This window comes from Cervus elaphus, chromosome 25 (assembly GCF_910594005.1).
Source record: "Cervus elaphus chromosome 25, mCerEla1.1, whole genome shotgun sequence".
NCBI lineage: Eukaryota > Metazoa > Chordata > Mammalia > Artiodactyla > Cervidae > Cervus > Cervus elaphus.
Genome location: NC_057839.1, coordinates 11,247,232 through 11,262,993, shown reverse-complemented (window position 1 = coordinate 11,262,993; position 15,762 = coordinate 11,247,232). Strand labels below are relative to the sequence as shown.

At 43.6% G+C, this 15,762-nt stretch overlaps 1 protein-coding gene across 6 annotated transcripts in view; it reads left to right on the top strand.

Moving 5' to 3' along the window:
* The window catches only part of ARHGEF28 (Rho guanine nucleotide exchange factor 28), a 326,609-nt gene that overhangs the window by 159,842 nt on the left and 151,005 nt on the right, over window positions 1-15,762 (top strand). For 5 of the 6 annotated variants that reach the window (XM_043887235.1, XM_043887230.1, XM_043887231.1 and 2 more), the window contains 3 exons: window positions 922-1,165; window positions 13,676-13,728; window positions 14,282-14,342. In XM_043887235.1, coding sequence (XP_043743170.1) covers window positions 922-1,165; window positions 13,676-13,728; window positions 14,282-14,342 — 358 coding nt within the window. The remainder of the gene's footprint in view (window positions 1-921; window positions 1,166-13,675; window positions 13,729-14,281; window positions 14,343-15,762) is intronic. The other variant, XM_043887234.1, reaches the window with a different exon arrangement.

Sequence of the window (15,762 nt, the reverse complement as noted above, 5' to 3'; positions counted from 1 at the left end):
GGGTGAGTACTGTGTCCTGGGAGTCAGGCTAGGGACAGGTAATAGCCACAGAGGCTGGGTGACTGGGGACTGCTTGTTCCCTGCCTCTTTGTGATTTGGTCAATTATGTATGTTTTCCTGTTCTTTTTGCTCTGGCCGCTGGATGTTCTGACATAGTCATGAGTAAGCCCATGATGCACTGAGCTGAAAAACATGCCCGCGGCAGAGGGTGGGGAGGTGGTTTAGGGGTCTCTGTCAGCTGGAGGGTTGCCTGCCCCACTTCGCCCGTGTATTTGTTTTGGAACATGTGCTGATGCAGGCTTGGATAGTTTTTGACACATCAACGCATAATTCTGTCTCTTCACATTTTCATTGACTATGTGGAATCCATCTGAAAAGGAAGTACAGAGGGCTGTAAGGGTAACCTGATTCTATCCACGGCTCATGACCCCATCTCGGCCAGGAACAGCCTGCTGCTGCCTGTGCCCATCCTGGGTCCTCCTTGTATCAGTGGTCCTCTCTGTATGAGAGTTTCCCCCTGCTCTCCAGGCCCTGATCCCTCTGTCTTAGGATGTGGATGGGAGTCTTGGCAGGCAGATGTGTAAAACAGCAGCTCCTCTTACTGATTTCAAGCTTTGCTCTTCTCTGTCCCCCTTTCGGTTCATATCTCATGCTCCTGAGAACCTTCTGGTGTGATCCGGGGAAGCAGTGAGAACCACTGGCGGAGACAGTTTTGGCCCTCGTCTCGGGTTCCTTCCACCATCTCTAGCGTCATGCGGGCTGCTGTTTCATGTTCCCCGACACCCCATCTGCCCTCACCTCCCCTGGCTTTGCCTCTGGCTGTTTCACCTCTCAGATCCTGGATTGTGATCTGCATCTCTTGCTGCATATCTGAAGCCTCAAACGGTTTTCACTGATTTTTTTTTTTCCTGCCTTTCTTAGGCTCTTGAAGAGCTAGAAACCACGTCAGAGGAGAAACCAGATATGCCCTCCAGGGCTGCGGAAACTGAAGGAGGTATACATGCTCCTTCCCCACCTGGGGAGCTCAGAAAGTACTCAGGATTCGTTAGTCAACTGGGAGTTGAAGTGTGTGGAGGAGGAGAGCAGGAGCCGATGGACTCGGAGGCCAGAGTAGGGTGCTCTGGGGCAGCAGGGCCCAGAGTTCCTCCAGCAGCGCTGATCAAAGGTACTGTGTGTTTCCACTTTTTATTCAGTTAGCGTGTACTGGTTTCCTCCCCCAGTGCTTGGGGACCTCTCCTGACACGCAGAGGGCGTTCCCCTCGTTACCGAGGTCAGTCTGTTCCCTTCCGTCCTCCGTCACTCTCCTGTTCTCCAGCTCACTCCACCACTGTGGAGCCTCTGCTCCGCGCTGGGCGAGTGGGTCCTGTAGGATGGAGCTTGTGAGGGTGTCCTGATTGTCGTGGGGTCTGGGGAGCTCCGCTGATGTGTGCAGGTGAGTGGTGAGGGGTGCTGAGTGTCTTCAGGGTACAGGCGGCCCCGCCCAGCCCAGGTTGTTCTGCACAGTGGTTCACATCGCTGATGATGCTTCAGAGGCTGAATGTCCAAATCTGCTTGAGGTGGGTGTCCACAGCAAGAGGTGTGTGTTTAAAAACACATCCTCACTACCCTGTTCCACATCATAACGGGGAGTCATGTTGACGGCACAGTTGCATGTAACATCCAGCTTGTTTGTAGGAATATGATACTTTCTTGTTTTCACCAACTTGGCACCTTATTAGGGCATGTGATCTCTACTTCAATTTAGGTTCTTTCCCCTTTAACACATACAAGTAGATCTGATCTGTTGGCAAGTCCTAGTGACAAGTCCAGTTTAAAAAAAATCTCTTTTTTAAGTTATGAAAGTATGATAACCTGTTTACAGAAGACTTGGAACATACAGAATAAGGTTGCATATGGTTCCGTTATATATTACAATTGTTTTTTAAGTAGCTAAATTAAGATTTTTAGTTGGAGTTTCAATATCAAACTCTCAAAAATTAATAGAATGACTATACAGAGAAGTAGAAGTATATAGCAGACCTGAAAAGCACTATGAACCAATTCAACATAATTAAGATTTATACAATTTTCATGCAATAGTAGGATACAAGTTCTATTCAAATTCCCAGAGACTGTAAACTCAGAGACACTGGAACATATCCAGGGACATAAAACAAGGTGCAAAAATTTCATGGTCTAGAGGTATTGAAATAATATAGAGTCTCTTCTCTTATCACTGTGGAATTATGTTGGAAATCAACATCAAAAGATATCTGTAAATAATCCACATATTTTCAAGTGTAATGTGACATTTACGAAGAGAGATCTTTGACTTAGACATTGAAAGACTCAGTAAAGTTAGAATGAGAAAAACACAGAAAGTGATTGCAGAGAAAGCATTTAAATGAGACGTTAGTATCAAAAGAGAAATTAATATTAAAGATATTTTAAAGAAAATCCCATGTATTTGGAAATTAAATGTCCACTTTTAAATGATGGGTGTATCTAAGAAGCCGTAACAGGGAACATTAGAAAATATTTGTAATAGAATAAAAATGAAAAGAGTCTATCAGAATTTGTTGCATGCAGCTGAAGCTGCTTAATGCAGTTAAATAGAGTCTTGAATAATGTATGAAAACAAATAACAGGCACTAGCATAAAATTTTGTGAAATTTGAATAAAATCTGTACTTTACTTAATAAAATACAGATAACTTCCTGGGTTTTTTTTTTTTTTACAGTGTAGTACTTTTTTATATTCTCAGAATTGGATTAGAAGTTTCAAGCCTTATTCACACTTTTTAAAAATCACTAAGATAATAAATTTTCTAGACTTTTAGCAGTAATACTAGATGCCAAATACATGGAACTATATCAAAGTTTTGAGTGAATATAAATTAGAAATCTAGTATTCCTATTTATCAAATAAGAGGAATCAAAATGTCATAATTTTTCTAGCTAGTCAAAAATTTATAAATTTCCTAAAATATACATTATATTATACATACTGTATACACATATGTATACAAAAGCTTTTCTACTACTTTTGATAAGGGCTTAAGAAAGAACAACAACAACAACAAAAGGAGAAATTGGGAAACATGATGAAATGGGAGCACTGAATATGAAATAGAAAAAGTGAAGCAAACTAAATAAAAGTAAGCGATCATCATATAGTCTAGTTGTTTTTAAACATGGCTGCTCATTAGAAAGACATCTAGAGTTTTGGAGAAAAACGACAATATTTAGGCATTTGTATTTTTCAAGAAATTCCAAGGTAATTCTATTATGCGTCTGAATTTAAAAAGTGATTACAGGTTTCTGTATTAAATGATAGTTTTAGTGATATAGAATTCTATTATTTTCTGTTGACCAATCATGATACAATGATATCACGTAGTAGTTACATAATCACAATAGTAGAAGATGTTTTTGCTATTTTATATTTTTACTATTTAAAGAAGTTATACTTTTACTATTTAAAAAAGAATAGTAGAAGATGGGGTTGACAATTTGGAACTGGCATGGAAAAACAAGCTGTCCTGGCACATTATAAGTGCTTCAGGAGTCATAGGCAAATAATACTGAGAGAACTTTGTGATGGTGGAGTAGCCAGGGAAAGCTTCTTGGTGGAGGTGACCCCAATGCTGTGATCTAATAGAGGGAAGGGAATTCTAGACAATAGGAATATGCTCAGTACAGAGTCCTGAACCAGATAATGCATTGGGGAAAATGCAGGTCACGTTTTGGCCCTGGAGTATAGGGGTGTTTGTGTGTGTGTGTGTGTGTGTGTGTGTGTGTGTGTGAGAGAGAGAGAGAGAGAGAGAGAGATGCCAGGAACATAGGCCTGAAAGGGTAGCAGATCAGCAGGCTTGTACACAAGGCAAGGAATCAGAATTCCACCCTGACAGCTCTGGAAACTGTTTTAAGCAAATTAGTTCAGGTTGTTATTTAGGAAGCTCACTCTTCAAGACTGTGGAGAATGGGTGAGAGGGGCCCAGGGCTGCCACACAGAATGTGGAAGAGGGTCTGCACCAGAGCAATGTGAGGAGATTGGAGATGGAGGGATGGAGGAGGACTGTCCTGAAGGTGTAGGACGTCAGGTGGTTGTCAGTGGTGAGGGAGAAGGGTGATTCTTCCATTCTTGGTGTGTCGCCGAGTAGGATAGGCCTTAAGAAGCAGGACCATGACAAAATAAGTACTCAGTTTTAGACAAGTTGAATTTGGTGGCCCCAGGGTCAGCCATATTAATATACCTGGCTGCCAGTTGGACTGAAATCAATCAATAAGCAAAAGAATTTGGATAGAAACACAAGTTCTCTAATGCACAATAATTAATGTATATTTTATAGACAATGCTTGGATATTTATACCCTTGGAAGACATGTTAGAAACTGTGTACACATTTCGGCAGAGGGCAGTATTTAGCTAAAATGAAAACATCCAATTTGTTTTTGTTCATTCAAAAGCCTGCAGGCAACTCAACTGGAAGAACAAAACCTTTTGAGTGTAAGAGCTTGATTCCCCCCCACCACTTTAAGCCCCCAAAATAAACTTTCCCTTTGAGATATCATAGAAGATTCTTAATAGATCATGTTTTTCTACTCCTCCTGGGGTATAGGGGGATGTTTTAAATGTATTTCTGTAGCTACCATTGATTAAAAGACAATAATAGCTTTAATTTGGAAATATACTTGTTCCCTATTACTGTGATAAATGTTTTTATTACTGTCTCTGAATCAACTATGTTTCCATAATTTCATGATTGTAATTGTTCTCCCAGAATAATGAGATGTTATTCCAAATGAAATAAATGGCCAAAAGGTCACCTCATTTTCACTATGCTTGGACGAATAAGCTAATTATTAGTGTGTATCGATCCACCAACTGACTCTCTTTTGTCTCTTGCCACCTTTGTCCTTATTTGATCTCCTATTCTAGTAGTTCCTAAGGAGAGTTGTACAGAACACCAACCTTGGAAAATGCTCTGAAGAATAAGAATTCTTTGCCCAAACAAGTAGAGATGCTATACATGAAACGCCTCTGGTGGAAATGTGTGTCAGTTGCTCAGTTGTGTCCAACTCTTTGCAACTTTGCAAATCAAGAATACATTTAATGTTTTGTGGGTTCTAGTAAGTCGCGCAGTCGAGAAACCTGTGTTTCTTATTTAACCCAGCAGTTCTCTAACTTGATAATGGGAGAATCCCCTTTTCTTCGTTCTCATCATCTTACGAAAATGATCTGTGGAAGGTGCTTTGGGAGTGTTGCTGCTCATCTCTTCCGATTCTGCCCTTTCTCAAGCTAATTATGTCCTCTCTTTTCACCGTCATGTGGATTCTCTCCATCTCTTAGTATGTAATTCTCACACCGAGAAGGGGCTTGGGAGGCATTTTTAGAACTACTCCTGGTCATCTTGAATGCTGAGTTCACACAGCCCGCTGTACTTTTTGATTTGGGAAGCTCTTACCTGCCTAGATTCTATGGGGCCAGAAAACACAGTCATCGCAATACCACTGACCACTATGTGAATCCATTTTCTTCTATTGTTTTGCCATTTTAAAAAGCCCTGTGTAATCGTGTGTCTCGAATTTTATGTGACTGGTCTTTTACATTGTTGTCTTGTTACCACAAATTATCTTGCACATTCTCTTTAACAAGGAAATAGGGAGTTGGGCTTGGAACCTGAATGCCAGACACCAAGGGAGAGGGAGAAATTGTCTCCTTCGGGGCCGAGGTGGCAGTTTCAGCCAGCTCAGAGGGGCTTCCCCCTCGCTGTCTCTTGCGGAAGGCAGAGGGGCTGGGGGTCCACATGCAAGACCCGATCTAGGCAGGCAGACATGAACCCTGCACGCCCATTGACTTACTGTTTAGTAAGTCTCTGCTGAGGGCTCCACTCTGCTGGGCACTCATTACGGGTGATGAAGCAGTTCCCCAACAAGACAAAGAGGGAAAAACCTTCATCTGAAGGAGCGCGCTTTCTCTGACTTCCTCTCGCGTCTCTCTGGAGGGACAGGCACTGCTCGAGGTGCGGGGTGTGCTGCTGGGAGCCGAGCCAAGTTTGCACACTGGCAGAGCACACCTCCCCGTGGCCCTGGAGAGGGCCATTTTTGGGAGTCAGGCATCACATTGTGTACACACGGAGGCGGTAGCTGAGAGAGGTCACGTAGCTCGTGTGAGGTGACGCGGCTTGCCCGGCAGTCAGAACTCAGGTGGGTACGTTCTTACCGCCGTGCCGTAGACACCCAGCACCCTTGTCAAGAACGTTTGTGTGCTTAGACTTTGGACTGCTGCTCCAGAGTCCTGTCCAGCTTTTGTATGGTGGAAAAGTGCAAAACTGGAATCCTTGCCGAGAAGTGAGCTGTCTTCCACATGACTGACCTGTCTGCTATGAGGAGAGGTTGCGACCCACACGCAGAGACATGTCTTGATGACACGCCAGCAACGAGCAGCCTCTGCACAAAACCTCAGCTCTGCCGTGAGCTGGCTGCTCTGCAGGATGCAAGCGACGCCGCTGTGTTTCCTTCTGTGGAAGATGGAGCGCGGGTGTCATTTCACACTTCCTTCAAAATAAGGTGCAAGTGAGAAAATCCAGGCGGGGCACCGTGACCGGTATCTAACCAGAGGCTTAGCCAACGCCATCTCGAGATGCGCGAGAGCTACAGTGTGCGGCTCAGCGCACTTGGGGGTGGTCACGTGTGTTGCGATATCACGATGTGGCTCTGTGTGTCACAGTGACCAGGTGAGCGGAGTTTTCGCCTGAACGTCCTATAGACGGGGGTGCAGCTCGTCTCTGTGTTCTGAGTGCAGTGGGACGAGGGTGTTGTGTGGTGGAGTCTCCTTGTTTCTAAAAAGGTTTTATCAAAGTACAGTTGGTTTACAATGTTGTGTTTGTTTCCGGTGGATAGTCAAGTGAGTTAGTTATGCATGTACATACGTCCACCCTGTCATAGTCTTTTCCCATATAGGCCATTACAGAGCATTGAGTAGGGTTCCCTGTGCTATGCAGTATGTTCTTATTAATGATCTATTTTATATACAGAAGTATGTATATGTCAGTCCCAGTCTTCCAGTTTATCCCTCCCCTTCTTCTCCCTGAGGCCAGAAGTCTGTTTTCTACATCTGTAACTATATTTCTATCTTGTAGATAGATTCATTTGTACCACCTTTTTTCTTTTATATTTCACATAGGAGCCAAATCATTTGATCGATTCTCCTTATTTGAACCTCTCCTGTGAAATATTATTGGAAAAACCAAGAGGTGTTTTATCCGTGCAGAATTTCCTTTCCAAGATTTTTTGTTTTAAATACTGTGGCTTTGTGTATCTTTTTAGAACTGTTGAATATGGTTCCAGTGTCTTGTCAGGATACAGATCCTTTAACCAGGATGGCTAGAGCCTGAGGCGCTGGGGCTTTAGGATAGACCTTATGAAGGCTGGTCTGCAGGGGTGATTCCTCAGCTGGGAACACAGCTCTTATCTTAACCCCATTGTGAAATGTCCATCCAAGGGCTTGATCAGCATTGTTTACCTTGAAGTCAGGCACTTGGGCATTTACAAGACAATTACCAATCATATCCAGAGAATGTACTTCGCAACCCCAGGAAGTCATCTGTGTTTCTTTCATTTGACAGAGAGCTCAGCCTTCTGTTTCTTTCAGTATCTGCCTTTGCCAGTCTGCTTTCTCCCCCTGCCCCCGGAAAATAATCTTTTTCATCATTAGAAGTGCAAGGATTAAAATAAGATACCAAGCTGATATAATGTCCATTTTGTGTATTATTACAATAGTATTAGTATTTTCTCAGACACATAAAAATTCTCTATCTTGCCTCTCCCAGTTCATCATAGAATTAAAGAATCCTAGTTTGAGCTGGAAAGAATCTTGGATTTCTCAGAACTCATCTGGGTACAGCCAGTTTTGCCCACTCTGCTCTAGCTAGGTCAGATTAGCAGGAGTGGGAGAGGATAAGCATTTACTAAGCATGTTAAGTGAGGAGTCCGATATGGTTGAAATAAGCTCAAGTTGAAGGTATAGTTATGGAGTTCTTTTTTTTTTTTCTTTTCTTTTTCTGAATTGAAATATAATCCAAGTGTGAAGTCTTAGGGACATAACAGTATTCCTCAGAGAAATTTGAATCCTGTTTATGTTGTTGAAAGATGACTTTGCCTCATTTTATTCCAGCAGTTGAGTAAGTCAGGAAAATTATGCCCTAACCTCAATTTGAAATACAGTGACTTAGAGCTTCTGCTTAGTTGATACTTGCAACCAAATTTGGGGGCTGAGGATATCTTTTTTTTTAGCCCCATGACTTAATTTTTGACTGATTGAGATTTTATGGGGCTGGGCGTGGGAGAGAATACTCACTGGAGATGTAAATATATATATATATATATATTATAAAAACATATTAAACATAGAACTATCATATGACCCAGCGATGACACTCCTAGATATATACTCAAGAGAAATGAAAACATAGATCTCCTTAAACTTGTACACAGATGTTCAAAGTGGCATTATTCATAACTGCCCAAAAAGTGGAAACAATCCAAAAAGTCCATCAGCTGAGAAATGGATACACAAAAATGTGATCTCTCTATACAATGGAGATAGATAGTATTTGGTAGTAAAAAGGGATGAGGTGCTGACACATTTTGACATGAACGGACCTTGACAACACGCTTTGTGAAAGAAGCCAGTTACAAAAGACCACATATTGTATAATTCCATTTATGTCAAATATCCAAAATGGCATCCATTAAGACAGAAAGTAGTTAGTGGTTACTGAGGGCTGGGGTGGAAGTGGTGGTGTCTGGGGAGAAATGAGTAGTGAGAGTTAATGGATATGGGGTTTCTTGTTGGGGTGATGAAAATGTTCTGAAACTGGTTGTGGTGAGGATTGCACAACTCTGAGTATATTAAAAATCATTGAACTGTATACTTTAAATGGATGAGTAGTGTGGTATTGAATTATACCTTAAAGCTGTTACATATATACACACACACACATATATACACACACACACACATATGCACACATATATACACACACAAATACAAATATACAATTACAAATATATATGTGTATGTGCGAAGAGACTAAGCCATTAATGGTGGTTTTATAGATTGTTTTTCTTAGTCTCTTTCAAGTTTTCTTAATTACTTTTGTGGCTCAAAAAAGTGTTACAAATAATTTAAATCAAAAAACCCAGTATGTGTTTTTGTTTTTTTTTTTTAAAAGATGTTTTAATTTGTTTCTGAAAGAATGCAGAGTAGAAATAGAAAAATTACATCGTAAAAGATGATGTTGCAGAGTTGTCTGAGGTCTTCTCTTGTCCTGACATCCTCTCCTTGACTGCTGATCCTGGGGCAGGGTGGGAACCTGGTTGAGCGTCGCGCTTGATGCATCGGCGGGAGTGTTGGAGCTCATGGACTAACAGGGCTCATGCTGATGTTTCTGTGAATAAGCGCCTCATTGTTTCTTCTAGTCTGTATTTATACTGGGAATGCCAAATGATAGTTCTTACTAGTATTCCTAATAAGTAAAAAAGTTATAATTCCTTCAGTGAAAAAGGTCTCATAGAGATACTGAAATAAAGGTCAGAGTGTCATGACAACCTCTGAGCTGAGAGTGGTAGATGTCACAGATATTTTAAAATGTTTTCCCTTTGCCATTGTAATTCTCTAGTAGTTGTGAATCAGACATGCACACTAGGATAAAACATTAAGGTGATTCGTGGAAGTGAAGTTACTAGTGAAACTCCGGTGTGTAACTGGAGAGGAAAGTGTGGCTTGGGCCTTGCGGAGCTGGAGGAGTGGGGGGAAGCCAGGGGAAAGGCATTATCTGTCTCATCAACCTGGCAGTTCAGAAGTTGTGATGAAATAATGCTAGTATTGAAAGTGTTTGGATTAGTAATTTTAAAAAGTGAACAACTTTCCCTTCCTTGTCCCTAATGATCTACTCTATCTCATCAGTTATTTTGGGCCATTGGATCCTAATCAAGGAGAGAAGCATTTGTTCAGCACCTGTAACATGGAAGGTACCCTGCTTAGTCCTGGAGATGCAAGTGTTGGACTTAAATTGATCGGACTCAACCTTCCCAGAGCTTATAGTCTTTTGGGAGAAGAGGATTCGTTCAGACTGTGAACTGCACCCTTTTTGGGCGTTGGTGGGGCAGGAGAGCAAGCTGAGAGCATGACTCGTTTTCCTTTGTGCTTTGACGCTGCCCTGCATGTCTAACCCAGCTGGGGACTTAATTGTAGAGAGTTGAACCTGAGGTAGGAGTGAATCTGCAGTAGTTGTCTGGCTGCCTCTGATCCAGATTCTTTTTGCCTTCTTCCTGGGGGAGGAGTCGGACAGCACAGCAAATTGTAGTTGAAGAATACTGAGCAGCCTGTACTTTTGATGTAAGCTTTCTCTTTGCTGAAGTCTAACCTCTGTGGTCCCATCTCTCAAAAGGTGACAGTATGGTTTGTGCACAGAATTGAGATCTAGTAGGCTAATCTGTTTCTTGACAAGACACTGGTATTAATCTTACAGCTACTCCAGCCTGTGTTGAAAACCTTGCTTGCTGGTGCAGTGTCCCTGGTGAACATGAATATTAGAAATTACTTCTTGTTCCATTATAGTTCGGCAATAAAGACCATGTTTATGATGTTTGGTAAGTCTGATTTAGGAGAGGGTGATCTTTACTTCTGGGTGGGCCTTGAAGGCAAGATTAATAGGCCTTTAAAACAGAATAGCTTGGGTTTACTGATACCATTATCTGCTGAAGGTTGCTATAGCAATGGTAGTTTGATTGCACTCTGCAATTGGTGGTGCAATGGCTGAGTGTAAAAGGATCCTAGGCATTTAGCAGAAACTCTGCTGGAGCAATTAAACTCCAGTGGAAGGAGTGCCAAATTCTTTAAAACCTCTAAGATATAGTTCTATATCATCCTAGATTAGTTAAAGATGCATTATTGTCACAAGTATTTTTTAATGATTTTGAGATAAAGGCTTTATAGCTTTGAAAGTTGTTTTTAAAATGATGAAGTACACATTTTATGAAGACATCTGCTTTAATATAGTTTGTACTATTTGCTTGAATATTGAGCAGAATTGATTTAGACTGTAAGGAAAATGTAGGCTTGTGAAGATCAGCCTTTTGAGAGGGGCAGGGAGATGGAATCCAAACATACCACCAGGGTGGACTCGGAACAGAATACCGGGTGAACACATCCTTTGTTGTTGCAGGTGGATTACCTGACATAGAGATTTCTTCATCAGCAACCCTGAATAAAATGTGTGTTATTCTTCTGAATCAGTGCTGTGGGTGCAGAATTCTTTCGAGATGCAGAATTCTTATCATTTAAGAGTATGTGGTCTAAAATGGCTCTGAAGTAATATCCAGCGATGGGCAATAAAAACGTCTGTGGTCCTCTTGCTGTCAATGCAGATGTGTCTGTTGAAACTTTAGTTCTAGTTACCCTTCTTTTTTTTTTTTTTTTTTTAAAACATCTTGGTGGGTATTCACTGAATTTGTAGAGTTTGGCCTATATATATTTCAAAACAGAAGACTTGCTGCTCTCATACGGTAAGCACTATATAGATGCTTCACATCAGTTTTCTGCATCTGTGCAGTAGGATGAAAACTTTCTCCTAACATAGTGTTTTGGACTTTGGTGAAGTCGTCTCATTTTGACATTCCCGGCAGGGGCCCTGTTGTTCTGCAGGTGGTACTCTGCTGCCACCTGGAGGCCTTGTTCGGGATGTGCATGTAAAGGTGGGCTGGGATGCTGGACGACAAAAGGCTGGGCATCAGTTACTATCTTGTCCTTCCTCCCTGTTGAGGTCAGTGGTCATGACTACATGAAATTGAAGCTATTGTCCTTTCATTTTTCTTCACAGGGGCTAATGTACAGTATGAATTCAAGAGCAATATATTCTGTGTGTGTGTGTGTGTTAGTCACTCAGTTGTGTCCGACTCTTTGCAATCCCATGGACTGTAGCCCGCCAGGCTAGTCTATCCATGGGGATTCTCTAGCCAAGAATACTGAAGTGGGTTTCCATGCCCTCCTCCTTCAGGGCATCTTCCCAACCCAGGGATCGAACCTAGGTCTCCCACATTCCAGGTGGATTCTTTACCATCTTAGCCACCAAGGAAGCCCAAGAATACTGGAGTGGGTAGCCTATCCCTTCTCCAGGGGATCTTCCTGACCCAGGAATTGAACCAGGGTCTCCTGCATTGCAGGCAGATTCTTTACCAGCTGAACTACCAGGGAAGCCCCAATATACTGTGAAAAGTGAAAGTTGCTCAGTTGTGTCCCACTCTTTGTGACCCCATGGACTGTACAGTCCATGGAATTCTCCAGGCCAGAATACTGCAGTGGGTAGCCTTTCCCTTCTCCAGGGGATCTTCCCAACCCAGGGATCAAACCCAGGTCTCCTGCATTGCAGACAGCTTCTTTACCAGCTGAGATACTGGGGAAACCCCAATATACTGTGGTAGAGTGCAAATATCTTATTAACTTGCTTAATGTAAAGCAAGTTCAAAGTTATCGTTACACAGATTTAAAAAACCACATCATGACTTTGTGTTTGTTGACTTCTCTGCTCCATCCTTGCCTTTTAAGATTCGTCCTGGAAAGCCACCTTAGACTTTTTCTAAGCAGAAACGTGGATGAGAATCAGCATTGTTGCCAGGCAGGAAGAAGAGCCTGAATGAATCTCCTCGGAGGTGTGAGACCTCTGTGCCTTACCGTAACAGGAGTGGCGTAGAGTAGGGAATGCCTAGTTAATGCACCTGTCGGGAAAACCAGGGGCTCCCCAGACCGGGCATCCTGCGGGGCCCGGGGGCAGAGAAGCTGAGGGTCCAGAGGAGGGCCTGGGCCCACAGCGTCACTGTACAGACACAGGTCCTGGTTAATCTCCACCCCATGCCCTAGTTAGCAGTGCCCGTCTCTTCTGTTTTCCTCAGGCCCAAGCCTGCTCTCATGCTTGTTTCAGCCACAGTGGCTCTTGTTTACGGGTAACTGAGCACCAATCAGTCAAGACAGAGAAAAATACGCCTTAAGTGGGCCTTCCTGCTCATCCCAGCACACCATGAGCACTGATGCTTCCCGGAAAGCCTTTACGCGGAGCCTGGGCCCCTGGGTGCCTGGGGCTGGTGAGATGGATCCGGGCACTGTCTGAGGTCCCAGCCCAAGGGCCGTGCCGACGTTTAGGGCTGTTCTTGACTTTAAACCATGGGCAAGGAAAGGCTGAACCTCGTCTAGAGCGAGCTAGGCTCTTTTGAAACGTGCAGTTGGTGTTAGTGGAGGAAAGAGAGGTGTGGGGCTTCCTCAGGCGGGTACGAGTCATATTGTCAGAACGGTGCTGTGTGGAGGAAGCTTCGGTCAGCGCGCGGCCTCCTTCTGGGTTGGGGGGTTTGTTTGTTTAACGGCCGTCTTCTTCCTCAGGATTTCCTGTGAGAGCTCCTGGGCTTGTTTACATCTTGGTCCATACAAACAATATCAGAGCGTGGGCTGTCGGGTCATACTCTGCTCTGCGGAGTTTTTTAAGAAGCCAAATCTAAAACCTAGTTCCACACAGACAGCTCTGAGCAAATCATTTATATTTGTCATCTAGTTTCTCTTCTCTCTGCCTTTCTTCTTCTTCTTCTTCTTTTTTTAAAGGAAGTTCCTATCAGTGGATCCTGATGAGAATTATTCTTTTGCAGAGATTAAGAATTCGGGGTGCAGCAGATCATCACCTAGGAAGGAGGATGTAAAGGTAATGGTTCTTTGCCTGTTTTCACCTTTGTGCTTCTCTCTGGAGTTGAAGTGGAAGTGAAGATATGGTGCTAAAAACCCAAAGCAAGAAAACTTCAGGGATATGTCCCGAGACATGCTGAGAATAACTTGAATTATTTCCTCTATCAAATTTTCGATCTCTACCCTTGATGACTAAACCTAGTGGTCTTTCTGTGTTGTATATGCATCTTGTCTATGCAAGATAATTGAATACATTTTCTAAAACTTTGTACCTGAAGATGGTATCTATAGCTGTTTCCCAACAATGTGTCTTCAGAAATGAACCTGGGAGCTATTTCCTGAATATAAAATAGTCTATGGATGACTTTTAGGCATGCTTCAGCTTGGTACAGATCCTTTGCTTACTTCTGGCTCTTAATATTAAGTACAGACTCGTTTTTCTGTTTACATATGGTGACATGTATAACATGTCTTTCCTAATGTTTTCTTAGGTTGCTTTTTCATTTACAAAAATAAACAGTGTTAGCAAGTAAGTAACTTGTAAAAAACCGACCTGACTTTGTCTTTTTCAGCGTGTGAAAAGCCCGGTGGTTCCACTGAATGAAGACGAGGACCAGGACAGGCTAGATTTGGGTATGTTCCAACAGATGGCTTCCTCTGGCATTCATATAGGGGTATCACAGACACGGGCATGCAGGCGACAAGAAGATCTATTTAGAAATAAAATCTTCCTTTCTGGGAGCCAGCCGGGTCTGTTTCTTGAAATGCATTTGAGTCTCCATTTACAATCTAAAAAACAAATCAAAACAAAGGAAGGAATCCAAGCTTTTCCTGGACAGTTTTACTCTGAGCACGTGCTGGCTTGGAGCTGGTCGTGTGTTACCCTGTCATCCCTATGAGGTAGGCACTCCTAGCTTCTGTGTGTAGCTGATTTGACGGAGGCCACTGTGAAGAGTAAATAGGGGAATTGAGACTCAGAGCTTCATCTGCCTGGCCTCAGAATCCCCAGGTTTACCTCTGTCCCACTTTGATCCCTGGTGAGGACCGCTTGGAACTGTCCGTGGGATCTTTCCCCTGGCCTCAGGAAAAGACCAGATGCTCACCCTGGGGCATGGATCTGACGTAGGTGTCGTTTCAAAGGAAGCAGACACTCTCTTGGCAAGAGGAAGCTATTTCTTCCTGTGGCCGTGGGAATTCCCATCCGCTCACAGGCATCATCACTCAACACTCTCCAAGGCGTATCTCCCCACATCTCTCCCTCGAGCCTTTGTTAATTGTTCAGGGCTCATCAGGGCTCCATTCTTACCTTTGAGTTAGAGCCTCATGAAGCTGTTGGGGGTTTGAGGATATACATAGGCGGGGCCATCCGCTGATGCCTCATTTGGGCCTCTGAGAAGTGGGAAGCAGAGAATCAAGAAATTTCTCAATCAGTTTCCTCAGGCTCAGCAAGGCTGAAGCAGCTCGGACGCCTGGAAAGTGCCAGGGCAGAATAGCCTTAGGAGCTGCAGGGGGCCGGTGGTCAGGGAAAAGCAGGCCACCTCCCTGGGTGAGAGCCAGGTTGGGTGGGCCTGCGGAGTGGAGCGGCGCGGGGGGCTCCCTGGGCGGTGTTTTCTCACCTGGAAGGCACAGAGCAGAGCAATTAGGAAATCAGGGAAATAAAGCCGGGCAGGGGGGAAGCACCCCGCGTGCCAGTTGGCTGTGCCGCAAGCAGAGGTGGTTTCTGGATCTCCTTGCATGAGGTGCCGCTGGAACTTGAATAGAAACTAGACCATCCCAGGCACTGCACACACCTTTGCTATTTATGCTCTGTGAGGTGTGTGTGTGCTAAGTTGTTTCAGCCGTGTCTGACTCTTTGTGACCCTGTGGATGGTAGCCCGCCTGGCTCCTCTGTCCGTGGGGTTCTCCAGGCAAGAATACTGGAGTGAGTTGCCATGCCCTCCTCCAGGGGATCTTCCCAACCCAGGGACTGCACCCGTGTCTCTTGTGTCTCCTGCGTTGGCATGCGGGTTCTTTACCCCTAGCGCCACCTGGGAAGCTATGTAAGGTAAGAGGA